Here is a 14,905-nt window from a genome sequence, read left to right as displayed (position 1 = left end):
CTCAATGCTCCGGCCACATTTAAGGGGACGCACTCTGGGCTCGTCCTGACATTGTGGGAGCAGTGTGCCCCTTCGACAAGGTCTAATGTCAAGTTTATTATCAGATGCCAGGTAGACATTCGCATAGGCACAAGCCGAAAAAATTACTTGCGGCATTGTTTATAAGAAAAGCACGAATTATACATCATTTTTACCAGGAAGAATGCAATTAGAATTTTAAAAAGGAGTTAACTGTCAGGCCAGAGTCTGGACCTACGCTTCACATATGAAGGCCAGCAATGTCTCTGTTGGATGATGACATTTGTGGTCAGATGTCGTCAGACCAGCGAGGACAAGAACTTATGTCCCCCACCCCGGTCGGTGAGTTGGCAGTGGATTCCAGGATCGGCGTTCCATGTAGGCAGAAGATAGAAGGGTCGATAACCCCCTAGGTACACACATTGGTAAGACCAGAGTTCTGGGCCTGATGTTCAGTCCCATCATCAGCGAATCAGGAATTCAAAATTCAGTGTTCAGGGTCCCGTCATTGGTGAGTCCGGAGTTCGAGACCTAGTGTTCAGGGTCCCGTTGTCGGCATTTCTGGTGTTCAGGGTTCCATCATTGGTGAGTCCAGAGTTCGAGACCTAGTGTTCGAGATCCCGTTGTTAGTGAGTCCGGAATTTAATAACTAGTGTTCAGGGTCCTGTCGTCGGTATGCCTGGAGTTTGAGACCTGGTGTTTGGGGTCCTGACGTTGCCTGGTCCGGAGTTCGAGACCTAGTGTTCAGGGTCCTGTTGTCAGCATGTCTGGTGTTTGGGGTCCCATCATTGATGAGTCTGGAGTTCAAGTCTTGGTGTTTGAGGTCCTGACTTCGGTGAGTCTGGAGTTCGAGTCCTTGTGTTTGGGGTCCCATCATCAGTAAGTCCGTAGTTCGAAACCCGGAATGCAAATTACTCAAACTTCATCAACAAGCCCTGGGGTCGAAATGGTAGATTGAAGCCCGAAGGTCAATTAGAAGTTAAGAAGTCAAGGCCCGAAGGCCTGAGCCCTGGGTCTGAGAATCTCTGCGAGTCCACTGGGGAAGTCATAGTCCCTGTGTCTGCAAATCCACAAATCCAGTGGAGGCTGGAGATGAAGATAACTTCTCCTGGAGTTAGAGGACTGTGGAAGGGAAGGAGAGAGGGACTGGCTTTGCTATGCTGATGGGAGGGAGGGAGGGTTATGCTGAGGTTTTGTCGCTTGTGTTCTGTTGCTCTGCATTGTAGGCATGCCGTGTTGTCACCGGAATGTGTGGCAACACTTGCAGGCTGTCCCCAACGCACCCTTGCAAACTATGTTTTGATACACATATGACAAATGAAGCTGAATATAATCTGAAGTGATGGAAAGTTCAGATGATCCTGAGCAGATCAGAGTGACTACTTCAGATTTAGTTGTAACTGCCCTGAACTTCCTTCCTCTCCCCCTTGCCCAAGTCAGAATTAGGTGTATTATCACTGACATGCATCATGAAATTTGTGACAGCAGTACAGTGCAATAAATAAAAATTATAAATTACAATAAGAAAATATTTGCAAAAGAAAACAAAAAGAGGGAGCAAAATAGTGAGTTGTTCATGGGTTCACAGACCATTTGGAAATTTAATGGCAGAGGGAAAGAAGTTTTTCTTAGAATCAGCATCTCAGCTAGGATCAGACTAGCATCTCTTGCTCTCGCCATGTGGGTCATTGATCCCTTCCACTTTCTCCCACTTAGTTATGGTTCAATTATTCACTTTCTTCTCTCTCTCCTTCTCTCTCCCTCTCTCTCCTTCAAAAAGTCCGAGTCGAACCCGGCGGAGGGAGCCTCGCGAAGGGACGAGTCTCCCATGGACGTGGATCAGCCGTCACCCGCTGCTCAGGAGTCGCTGTCGTTGGGTAGGTCTGCCTCAACAGGAGTGTGATGTCCATGGGTGGGGGGAGAGAATTTGCCCCGAAACTCTCAGTAGAGCTAGCTTAATGGAGTCACATACAGGACTGGATGCTGGAAATTCAGAGCAATGCACAAGAGAGGTTGGAGGAACTCAGTGGGGTCAGGCAGTATCTGGTAAAGGTCCTGCCATAGATTTACAATCACTGACTTAATTTGTTATTTTGTGGCTGTAGTCCAGTGTAAATGTGTAAAATGACTATTAGGAACAAAAATAGTGCAAATTTCAATCAGTAATATCTTGTTAAAAAAAGGAAATTAGTGTAAAAAGAGAAGGAAAAAAATACTGAGGTAGTGTTCCTGGATCATTCAGAAATCTGGTGGCGAGGGGAAGATGCTGTTTCTAAATCTTTAAGTGTGTGTCTTCAGGCCCCTGTACCACCACCTTGATGGTGGCAATGAGAAGAGGGCATGTGCCTGGGTGATGGATGCTGCCTTTTTGAGGCATTGCCTTTTGAAGATGTCTGTGGTGGTGGGAGGGTTAAGTTTACAACCCTCTGCCTCTTGGGTCCCTTTTAATCTTTCCCCTCTCACCCTGAATCTGTGACTCAGAATTTCAGACTCCCTTTGCCCTGGGGAAAAACCTGCTCTCCACCTCTCGTTATTTAAACGTTTGTATAAGATTGCCCTCTTTCTCCCAAGTTTCAAGGTAGCTCTTCCTAAAGTTCAGTGTGGGTCTTCAGACTCCTATTACCTCTTCCCCGATAGTAGTAAGGAGAAGAGGCAGGTCTTGGATGGTGCTCGCTATTAGGAGTTTGAGGAAATTTGCTACGTTGCCAAAGAGCAGCAGATCTGTACCAATTTACATTGGACAGTATTCTGATTGGTTGTATCACTGTCCAGTATGGATGCCCCAACTCACAGGATAGACCCCACCATCGAGGACATCTTCAAAGGGCAATGCCTCAAGAAGGCAGCATCCATCATTAAAAACCCTCACCACATGCCCCCCTCTCATTAAAACCATCAGGGAGGAGGTACAGGAGACCAAAGTTACACACTCAGTATTTTAGGAACAGGTTCTTCTTCTCCACCATCAGATTCCTGAACGGTCCATAAACACAATCCCCATTTTGTTCTCTTTTTGCACTACTTTTTTTTAAATATATATTCTTATTGTAACTTAGGATACTTTTTAATGTCTTGCACTGTTCTGCTGCCATAAAATAGGAAATTTCGTGACATGTGTTTGTGATAATAAACTGATTCGGTTTTCCACCTCTCACGCTGCACACTAGCATCAATTTACAGTGCGAATCAGCCCATAAGCCCTTTGTGTCGTTAGGATGTGAAAGGAAATGGGAGCACGGGGGTGGGGGAAGAGGAATGCACTCGGGTCACAGCGTCAAATGTCAGGGATCGAACCAGCGTCTGTGCAGCTCCACCCACTGTGCCACTCTGCTACCCAAACGCAGGGAAGTGGCGGGGTGGGAACTTGGTAATAACAGTGGCACAGCGGGTAAAGCCACAGCCTCACAGCGCTGGAGGCTCAGGTTCATAGTCATACTCATACTTTATTGATCCCGGGGGAAATTGTTTTTTGTTACAGTTGCACCATAAGTAATAGTAATAGAACCATAAATAGTTAAATAGTAATATGTAAATTATGCCAGTAAATTATGAAATAAGTCCAGGACCAACCTATTGGCTCAGGGTGTCTGACCCTCCAAGGGAGGAGTTGTAAAGTTTGATGGCCACAGGCAGGAATGACTTCCTACGATGCTCTGTGCTGCATCTCGGTGGAATGAGTCTCTGGCTGAATGTACTCCTGTGCCCAACCCATACATTATGTAGTGGATGGGAGACATTGTCCAAGATGGCATGTGACTTGGACAGCATCCTCTTTTCAGACACCACCGTGAGAGAGTTCAGTTCCATCCCCACAACATCACTGGCCTTACGAATGAGTTTGTTGATTCTGTTGGTGTCTGCTACCCTCAGCCTGCTGCCCCAGCACACAACAACAAACATGATAGCACTGGCCACCGCGGACTTGTAGAACATCCTCAGCATCATCCGGCAGATGTTAAAGAACCTCAGTCTCCTCAGGAAATAGAGACGGCTCTGACCCTTCTTGTAGACAGCCTCAGTGTTCTTTGACCAGTCCAGTTTATTGTCGATTTGTATCCCCAGGTATTTGTAGTCCTCCACCATGTCCACCCTGACCCCCTGGATGGAAACAGGGGTCACCAGTACCTTAGCTCTCCTCAGGTCTACCACCAGCTCCTTAGTCTTTTCCACACTGAGCTGCAGATAATTCTGTTCACACCATGTGACAAAGTTTCCTACTGTAGCTCTGTACTCGACCTCATCTCCCTTGCTGATGCATCCAACTATGGCAGAGTCATCAAAAAACTTCTGAAGATGACAAGACTCTGTGCAGTAGTTGAAGTCCGAGGTGCAAATGGTGAAGAGGAAGGGAGACAAGACAGTCCCCTGTGGAGCCCCAGTGCTGAGCAGGGCGGATGGTATTGAACGCACTGGAGAAGTCAAAAAACATGACTCTCACAGTGCTCGCTGGCTTGTCCAGATGGGCGTAGACACGGTTCAGCAGGTAGACGATGGCATCCTCAACTCCTAGTCGGGGCTGGTAGGCGAACTGGAGGGGACCTAAGTGTGGCCTGACCATAAGCCGGAGCAGCTCCAGAACAAGTCTGTCCAGGGTCTTCATGATATGAGAGGTCAATGCCACCGGTCTGTAGTCATTGAGGCTGCTGGGGCGTGGCGTCTTCAATCCCTACCTCCAGTGCTGTGTGTGTGTGGAGTTTGGTTGTGCTTTCTGGGCTCCCCATAGCTGCTCTTGTTTCCACCCACAGGCCTGTGAGGTGCAGAGCTAAATGACCATTGTAAATTACCTGAGGGTCAGGGTAGAACCTGCGGGGAGTGTTGAGAATGCGAGGAGAATTAAAAAGGAGCTTGTCACAGTAGAAGCAGAAGTTGGTGTCGTCGCTGTGTCATTCAATCATAAATGTGTATGTTTATTTATTGAGATATACACACAGAAGAGGGCCTTCGAGCTGTGCCACGCCAGCAATCTCCTGAAACCCTAGCCTAATCATGAGGCAGTTTACAATGACCAATTAACCTACCAGCAGATACGTCTTCGGACTGTGGGAGGAAACCAGGGCACCCAGAAGAAACCCACACGGTCCACGGGGAGGACATACAGACTATATCAGAATTGAACACCAAACTATGACACTCCAAGCTATTAAAGCGCTGTGCTAACCACTAGACTACTGTGATGCTACAGCCAAATAAAATATTATTGTTCTGGGGCCAAGTTGCAAAACACAGAACATATAGTTACTGTCCAACACATGGTGTCAAAGTATTAGCACAATCCCTGAGTGGCACGGCCTGAGATGGACAGGTTGACAAAGTGCGAGGTGCACGTTTACATAAGACAGTATAACGTTACTGGCACCGTTATAATGAAACAAGCTGTTGTATAAATATGTGAAACAGCAGCAATAGACAGAAGTGACCAGTGCAGGATGGAAGTGTGTCTGAGTTGTGGAGTGGGGCAGGTCATTCAGATAGGCTGTACGTGTGAGGTGGGTGGCAGCAGGCTGTTAAGAACTCTACCAGCCTGGAGGAGGAAGCTGTTTCCTAGCCCTACAGTACTGGTTCTTGCACTGCAGGAGGTCAGAAAGATTGCGCGAAGGGTCTTCAACAATTCTGGAACACTTATGGGGGGAGGCGGGGAGAGACCTTGACAATGTTTGCAGTAGTCCTCTGTGTCCATACAGGTCTTGCATTCTGATGCGTTGCAATTCCCAGAACAAACGGTGATGTTTCCACATTGTATATCTCTGTCTGTCTCTCTATAAATCCACAGATCATTACAAAGAGGCAGTCGGATACTGTCTTTGTGAAAGTGTATGTCTCACTCATACAGCACTGTAAAAGGCCCTTCAGTCTACCTGGTCCGTGCAGGCCAAGGTTCCCATTGAAACTCCTCCCATTTAACCCATATCCCTCTAAAACTTTCCTACCCATGTATCTGCCCAAGGGTCTGTAAACGTTTTTGTGCATCTACATCAACCGCTTCCTCTGGAAGCTTGTTCCACCCTTTGGGTGTAGAGGATGCCCTCTCAGGCTCCTTTCGAATCTCTCTCCTCCATAGCAGACTGAATGGCCAAATTCTGCTCCTATGGCTTATGGTCTTTCATCTTAAGCCTCTACCCTCTTGGTCTTGATTGCCCAACCCCAAAGAAAAAGAGTTTTCAAGTAAGTCAAGTTTGTTGTGTGCACAAGTACAATGAGGTACTTGGCCTACAGTTCGTTACACCGCTGGCATTTAGGGCAGTAATGGAGGTCCTCCATCTCTGGCAATGTTCAGGGCCTCCTTCATCGTGTCAGTAGCTTCCTCTCAGGTTTCCCTGCTGCCAGCAATGCAGCTTCTGAGTGGAGTCTCAGGAATATCATCGCACTCAGATGTAGAAGGATTTATCATTGCTGTTTCCATAACAGTTTTGTTTTACCAGTCAGTGTTGTTAGCCCTGAGCTGTTTCCCCCAAAACTGGATGACCAGTGGACCACTCTTGGTTTGACCTCTACCCTTTGCCCTGTTTGGTATGGGTGACCCCACCAAGAGCTGACACGGCCCTGACTCCAGACAACATAGCCCTCAAGGTCATTGAGGCTCGTAAGCCTCCAAACCCTACCACAAAGTTTGTGGTCCTCTTGGAGGGCGCTGAAGTACAGGTATAATGAAAAGATTGCTGCAACATCACAGTTACATAGGTACAGACAACAGGCAGAACATGAACTCTACAATTAGAGATAAAATTGTACAAGTAAATTATGTGTAAAATTATGCATTGAAGTGGTGCAAAAGCAAGACAGGTGTTAAAAAAAAAATCAGATCAAAGTCCAAGCATAAGTGAACAAGAGCATAGTTCTTTGAAAGTGACATCACAGATAGACAAGATGGTGAAAATGTTGTTTAGCACACTGGCTTTTGTCAGCCAGGGCATTGACTAGAGGTGTTGGGACATGTTTTAGCAGTTTAAAATCAGGTTTAATGTCACCGGCATATGGTGTGAAAGTTGTTCTCTTTGCAGCAGCAGTACAATGCAATGCATAATAGGATAAAAACTTTGAATTACACCAGGTATATTTTAAAAATAGTTAACTAGGTAGTGCACCACCATACCAGCAGGTTAGATTGGTCTCAACGGCACAGCCATAGAAATTTGTGAGTGTCTTTGGTGACATAACCAATCTCCTCAAACTCCTAATGAAATGTAGCTGCTGTCGTGTATAAGTCGTTGGTGAGGCTGCAGTTGGAATACCTTGCGCAATTTTGGTATTTTGGTCACCCTGTTTTGGAAAGATGGGGCTAAACTGGAAAGAATGCAGAAAAGATTTACAGGGTCTAGAGGTCCTGAATCCTGAGGAGAGATTGTCCAGGCTCAGCCTTCATTCATTGGAATGCAGGAGAGTGAGGAGCAACCTTATGGAAGTGTTCAAAATAATGAGGCGCATGGATAAGGTAAGCGGTAACAGTCTTTTCCCCAGGGTAGGGAAATCCAGATCTAGGGGCCTAGGTTTAGAGCAAAAAGAGAGAGATTTAAAAAGGATGTGAGGGGCAACTTTTTCATGCAGAGAGTCGTGAGTTTGTGGAACAATCTACCAGAGGAAATGCTTGAAGCAAACATTAACTTTTGTAACTTCAAAGCATTAAACTAATTCAAAGGAAGACACAGGAGTCGGAAATGTGTGTGTAAATTCATGTTCACTGTAAGCAAGGCACACATGTATCGCATGGTAGCGTGGTGACATATGCATATGTTTATATGCGTACGTTTATGTGTATATGTATTTATACATATAAACCGTAATGTTATAGTTATATCAGATTGTTTAATCCAACAATATATTTACAGGATTACTCAAATGTTAGTGAAATACTAAAAGCACAACAGCAGACACAATAGTATTGTTTAAGAAGCATTTGAACAGGTCCATGGAGGGGTACAGGACCAGCTTGGTGGGCACTGGTTGGCATGGACTGAATGGATCAAAGGGTCAGCAACCTCAGCAATAGCAGACTATGGATTCTAAGAGGTGGTCCATGGTTTTCAATTGTTGAGGTAAGGTTAGGGTTGTTGAAAAACGTGACAGTCAATCCAGAATTGGTGGGTTTGAAGTGAGGAACCTCCTCTGTCTCAGTGCCACTTCTGACAAGAAGCCCCTTCTGTTTGTCCGTGCAGCAGGTTCTGAGGCAAGCCAAGCGGGCGAGAAGAAGGAGGAGGAGGAGAAGCTGCCAGAGTTGCCCCTACTGAGCGAGCAGCTGAGCCTGGACGAGCTATGGGACATGCTGGGCGAGTGCCTGAAGGAGCTGGAAGAGTCGCACGACCAGCACGCTGTCTTGGGTGAGCCAGGGAATGGTGCTGGATCACTTGGGAAGGGGAAGGGGGCTCGTGTCTGGGATTGAAGTGTGGAGGAACAGAGGGATCTTAGGGTCCACATCCATAGATCACAAAAACTTGCCACCCAAATTGATAGGGTGGTTAGGAAGGCATGTAGCGTGCTGGCCTTCATTAGTCAGGGGAATTGGGTTCAAGAAGCATAATGCTGCAGCTCTATTAAACTCTGGTTAGACCACACTTGGAATATTGTGTTCAGTTTTGGTCGCCTCATTATGTGGAAGCTTTAGCGAGCGTGTCAAAGGAGGATAAGTTGAGCGAGCTATCACTTTTCTCTGGAAAGGAGGATAAGAGGTGGCTTGATAAAGGTATAAGATGATAAAAGACCCAGATCGAGTAAACAGCCTCTTATCATCTTAATAGTATGTTTTTTCATACTAACTATTGCCGTCCTTTTTCCCATTCAGACAATGAGAGCACATACTTTTAAGGTGATTGGAGGAAAGTATAGGAGGGATGTCAGGTTTTTTTTTAGAGTGGTGGGTGGGTTGAATGTACTGCCAGGGTTGGGAGAGGCAGATATGTTAGGGACATTTAAGAGACTCGTAGACAGGCAGCTGCATGATAGGAAAATGGAGGGCTATGTGGGATGGAACGGTTAGATCTTTCTTGGAGGAGGTTATAAGGTCGGCATAGCATTCTTCTTCTATATTGTGTGAAGCCTGTGGTCCAGGAATTGGTTCATTCGTTTGTTATGTGCCATATTATATGACATGGGCAATCATGGTTTTTTCATGACCATGATTGATTTTGGCAAATTTTTTTCTACAGAAGTGGTTTGACCTCAGATGGGTGACCTCAGCCATTATCAATACTCTTCAGAGATTGTCTGCCTGGTATCAGTGTTCACATAACCAGGACTTGCGATATGCATCATCTGCTCATAGGACCATCCACCACCTGCTTCCATGGCTTCGTGTGATCCTGATCGGGGGGAGGGGCTAAGCAGGCGCTACAGCTTGCCAAGGGTGACCTGCGGTAGCTAGCGAAGGGAAGGGGCGCCTTATACCTCCTTTGGTAGAGATGTATTTCCACCTGCCACCCAAGGAATGGGTAAAGTTGGTTAATGAATACAGTTGTTTTAGTTCTACTACAATGACCTTTTTTGTTTTCTCTCTCTCTCCCTGCACAGTCCTACAGCCCGCAGTGGAAGCCTTTTTCCTTGTCCATGCGACCGAGAGGGAAAGCAAGCCCCCCGTGCGCGACACGAGGGAGAGCCAGCTGGCCCACATCAAGGACGAGGCACCGCCCCTTTCCCCTGCCCCGGTCACCCCAGCCACGCCTTCCTCCCTCGACCCGTTCTTCTCCCGGGAGCCCTCATCTATGCACATCTCCTCCAACCTGCCTCCAGACACTCAGAAGTTCCTCCGCTTTGCAGGTAGGTCTCAAAAGTAGTTAGTTAGCTTCTTGTAATGTGATTTAATGGGAAATGTTTGATATTTGGAAAGGGTCTTTAGAAATCAGATATTTCCTTCTCCAGCTTTATGAGAATATGGAACTAAAATTATTATTATTGTAGCTGCACTAGGAATGTATGATGGGACAGGAAAGAGGCATTTTTACCCCTGGATTGTGTGATGGGACCATGTGGAGGGAGCTCCACTCAGTTTGTTATGTGCCGTTTCGTATGAGGTGGGCAATCATGGTCTCAGGCATGTATGATAGAATGGTATGGAGGGCGCTTCACTCTGTCTATGACCTCCGGTGTGTGTAGAGGAGACTTCACCTTCTATTTGAACTACCTACTGATCCATCGATTTAATCTGTGCTTTGTTTTGTGTTTTGCTGCAGAAACGCATCGAACTGTGCTAAACCAGATCCTGCGGCAGTCCACCACTCACCTGGCAGACGGTCCATTCGCTGTTCTCGTGGACTACATTCGGATACTTGACTTCGATGTCAAGCGCAAGTATGTCTCTGACTCCCTGAACCCAGTTTGCAAATCCATTCTGTTTCCCATTGCAAAATCCACATCACACTACCTTCTGTTGCTGCCACAACACTGGTTAAACATTCCCAGAACCATAGTTGGTACTCCAGAGATAATGTGCTGGATATCCTGGCTGAGCAGCTATTTTAGGTCCCTCAGTATTTCCATGTGGAATTAGAGAGGAATGGGATTGCTCTGAGAGTTGATGGGCCAGAAGTTTTCCTATGGATTCAGCAGGAGTATCCTTCCATACTGTCTTGCCTAGAGAAAGTATCAAGCAGGAACCAGTTTCTGCTTTTTGCTGCACTTTTGATCGATGTCTGAGGGCTCAAAGAGCAAGAAGCCATAGAGAGCGGAACTCGGCAAGACCATTAAGTTTTCCACAGCAGTGATATTACACCTTGTACGTCTCTTCCAGGAAACTTTCCGGCTGCCTGTTTCATTGTCAGCCCATCAAACCCACTTGGTGCAGGCAGGTGAGGACTGCTGTTCCAGAGTACCAGAGTGGAAAAGTTGATGGTTCTCAAAATGCCAGGCAGACTTTCAGGTTGATAACCTTTCATCAGAATGTAAGAGGCATAGATCAAGTGGTTAGCCAGGGACATTTTCCCAGCCAAATACGAGATGGAATAATTTTAAGGTGATTGAGGTTAAGTATGTCAAAAGTAGATTTTTTTATACAGCAAATGGCAGCTGCGCATGCATGTGATGGGCCAAAGGGTGTGTATTCATGTTGAATGATTGTTCTATGTCATGTGTCAAATTCCCCATCTTGCAGTCCACCTGCATCTTAATGGAATAACCCTCTGTGTAAGGGCCGACCCATGGGTGGGAGACTCCCCCCACCTGACACCATTACCCCCCTCCCCCCCCCACTCTAACCTGCCTCCCGTTTCTCTTCCGGCTAGGTATTTCCGTCAGGAGCTGGAGCGCCTGGACGAGGGGATCCGCAAGGAGGATCTGGCGGTCCACGTGAGGAGGGACCACGTCTTCGAGGACTCGTACCGAGAGCTACATCGGAAGTCCCCAGAGGAAATGAAGAACAGGCTGTAAGAATGGTTCCCACGCAACCTTCCAGCCTTGGCCTTCTTTTGTGGCGTGGGGCATGGAAATTAGCAAACTTGAGGGGGAAGGGAGGTGGCAAAAGGCAAACTCCATTTTCCATCGACTATCGGTATGCCTGAAAACTCTGTATGGCTGCTATAGTCAGTGGTGTAAATCTGATAGTCACTTTTGACAGCAGTTCCTCAGAAATAGTGCCCTAGTTGAAATATTGGACAAACTCAAACTTTGAGAAGCAAGTGTTGTCCTGGGCAACTTCCCCAGAAACACCAAGTTCTGGCATTACTTAGCAAGTCAGGCAGCATCTGTGGAGACAGAAGCAGTCCACGTTTCCAGCTGATGACCATTCATTAGAACCAGAGCGACTCTTCCCTAAATGGGGAGCAAATTTAGAAATCAGAGGCGCAGATTTTCCCTGAAGGTTAACTTGAAACTTGAGTCAGTGGTAAGGAAGCCACATATAATGTTAGCATTCATTTAGAACCATAGAACACTACAGCACAGAAAACAGGCCATTTGGCCCTTCTAATCTGTGCCAAAACATTATTCCGCTAGTCCCATTGACCTGCATCCAGTCCATAACCCTCCAGACTTCTCCCATCCATGTACCTATCCAATTTATTCTTAAAACTTAATGGCAGCTTGTTCCACACTCCCACCACTCTCTGAGTGAAGAAGTTCCCCCAATGTTCTCCCTAAACCTTTTCCCTTTCACCGTAAAGCCATGTTCTCTCGTATTTATCTCTCCTAATCTAAGTGGAAAGAGCCTATTCACATTTACTCTGTCTATACCCCTCATAATTTTGTAAACCTCTGTCAAATCTCCCCTCATTCTTTTACGCTCCAATAAATAAAGTCCTAACCTGTTCAATCTTTCCCTGTAACTCAACTCCTGAAGACCTGGCAACATCCTAGTAAATCTTCTCTGCACTCTTTCAATCTTACTGATAGCCTTCCTATAGTTAGGTGACCAGAACTGTACACAATACTCCAAATTTGGCCTCACCAATGTCTTATACAACCTCCTCATAATATCCCAACTTCTGTACTCAGTACTTTGATTTATGAATGCCAGGATGCCAAAAGCCTTCTTTACAACCCTGTCTACCTGTGACGCCACTTTCAGGGAATTATGTATCTGAACTCCCAGATCTCTTTGTTCCTCTCCACTCCTCAGTGCCCTACCATTTACTGTGTATGTCCTACCTTGACTTATCCTTCCAAAATGCAACACCTCATACTTGTCTGCTTTAAATTCCATCTGCCATTTTCTGGCCCATTTTTCCAGTTGGTCCAGATCCCTCTGCAGGCTTTGAAAGCCTTCCTCACTGTCCACAATGCCTCCAATCTTAGTGTCATCAGCAAACTTGCTGATCCAATTTACCACATTATTATCTAGATCATTGATATAGACAACAAACAACAATGGTCCCAGCACAGATCCTTGAGGCACACCACTAGTCACAGGCCTCCAGTCTGATAAGCAGTCATCCACTGCCACTCTCTGTCTTCTCCCACACAGCCAGTTTCGAATCCAGTTTACAACCTCTCCATGGATACCTAGTGTCTGAACCTTCTGAACTAGCCTTCCATGTGGGACCTTGTCAAGGACCTTACTGAAGTCCATGTAGACAACATCCACAGCCTTTCCTTCGTCTACTTTCTTGGTAACCTCCTCAAAAAGCTCTACAAGGTTCGTTAAACACGATCTACCATGCACAAAGCCATGCTGACGATCAGCCCTTGGCTGTCCAAGTACTTGTTCATCTGATCTCTCAGAACACCTTCCAATAATTTACCTGCTACTGATGTCAGGCTCACCGGCCTGTAATTACCTGGTTTACTTTTAGAACATTTTTTAAACAACGGAATCCTCCAGTCCTCTAGCACCATACCTGTGGCTTAGGACATTTTAAATATTTCTGCCAGAGCCCCTGCAATTTCTACACTAGTCTCTCTCAAGGTCCGAGGAAATATCATGTCAGGCCCGGGGGATTTATCTACCTTTATTTGCTGTAAGGCAGCAAGCACCTCCTCCTCTTTAATATCTATATGTTCCATGACACTGCTGCTTGTTTCCCTTCCTTCCATATAGGCTGTGCTAGTTTCCTGAGATGCTGATGCAAAAAATTTGTTTAAGGTCTCCCCCATCTCGTGAGGCTCCACACATTGACAACCACTTTGATCTTCTAGGGGACCAATTTTGTCCCTTACTATCCTTTTAGTCTTAATGTACTTGCAGAAACTCTTCGGGTTTACCTTCACATTATCTGCCAAAGCAACCTCATGTCTTTTTGCCTTCCTGATTTCCTCCTCTAGTATTTTCTTACATTTTCTATACTCTTCAAATGCCTCATTTTTTTCCTTGTTGCCTATACCTGCTATACACCTCTCTCTTTTTCTTAACTAGATTCACCAATATCCCTTGAAAACCAAGGTTCCCTATGCCTGTTAATTATGCCTTTAATTATGGCAGGAACATGCAAACTCTGCACTCTCAAAATTTCACCTTTGAATGCCTTCCACATACTGAACACATCCTTGCCAGATAACAACTTATCCCAATCCACTCTTCCTAGATCCTTTCTCATTTCCTCAAAATTGGCCCTTCTCCAATTTAGAACCTCAACTCGAGGATCAGACCTATCCTTATCCATAATTAACTTGAAACTAATGACATTAAGGTCACTGGACCCAAAATGTTCGCTTACACATACTTCTGTCACTTGACCTGCCCGGTTCCCTAATAGGAGATTAAGTATTGCATCCTCTCTCGTTGGTACCTCTATATATTGATTTAGAAAACTTTCCTGAACACATTTGACAAACTCAACGCCATCTAACCCTTTCACAGTGTGGGAGTCCCAGTCAATATGTGGAAAGTTAAAATCCCCTACTATTACAGCTTTCTGTTTATTTTCAGAGGACTAGAATATAACAGCAAGGGTATAATGCTGATGCTTTATAAGCATTGGTCAGACCACACTTGGAGCATTTCGAGCAGTTTTGGGCCCCCTTTCTAGGAAATGATGTGCTGTCTTTGGAGAAGCTCCAGAAGAGGTTTATGAGAATGGCCCCGAGAATGAAAAGGTTAACTGGAGTTTAGCAGAATGAGAGGGATTCTCATTGTAACCGATGGAATATTGAAAGGCCTAGATTGAGTGGATGTGGAGAGGTGGCTTCCAGCAGCGGGGGAGTCTCTGACTAGAGGGCACAGCCTCAGAGTAGAGGGACATCCCTTTAGAACAGAGGTGAGAAGGAATTTCTTTAGCCTGAGGGGGTGAATCTGGAATTCATTGCCACAGATGACTATGGAGGCAGGTCATTGTGTATATTAAAAGTGGAGGTTGATGGGTTCTTGGTTAGTAAAGGCATAAAAGGTATTGGGGAAGGCAGGAGAATGGGGTTGAGAGGGTAAGTCAACCACGATGGAATGGCAGAACAGACTCGATGACTTTCCTAATAGCTGCTTCTGATGAAAACTCAGGAAGTATTATCTCCGTGTTTCTTTCTCCGTAGACGCTGCCTG

General features: G+C 45.9%; 1 protein-coding gene across 10 annotated transcripts in view; it reads left to right on the top strand.

Annotated features, from left to right (window-relative positions):
* Positions 1–14,905, top strand: part of huwe1 (HECT, UBA and WWE domain containing E3 ubiquitin protein ligase 1) — a 279,725-nt gene that overhangs the window by 249,691 nt on the left and 15,129 nt on the right. For all 10 annotated transcript variants that reach the window (XM_072246462.1, XM_072246465.1, XM_072246460.1 and 7 more), the window contains 5 exons: positions 1,799–1,895; positions 8,169–8,330; positions 9,517–9,762; positions 10,176–10,293; positions 11,223–11,363. In XM_072246462.1, coding sequence (XP_072102563.1) covers positions 1,799–1,895; positions 8,169–8,330; positions 9,517–9,762; positions 10,176–10,293; positions 11,223–11,363 — 764 coding nt within the window. The remainder of the gene's footprint in view (positions 1–1,798; positions 1,896–8,168; positions 8,331–9,516; positions 9,763–10,175; positions 10,294–11,222; positions 11,364–14,905) is intronic.

This window comes from Mobula birostris, chromosome 29 (genome assembly GCF_030028105.1).
Source record: "Mobula birostris isolate sMobBir1 chromosome 29, sMobBir1.hap1, whole genome shotgun sequence".
Taxonomy (NCBI): domain Eukaryota; kingdom Metazoa; phylum Chordata; class Chondrichthyes; order Myliobatiformes; family Myliobatidae; genus Mobula; species Mobula birostris.
The sequence above is the reverse complement of the archived record's forward strand: the minus strand, read 5'-3'. Positions and strand labels throughout refer to the sequence as shown.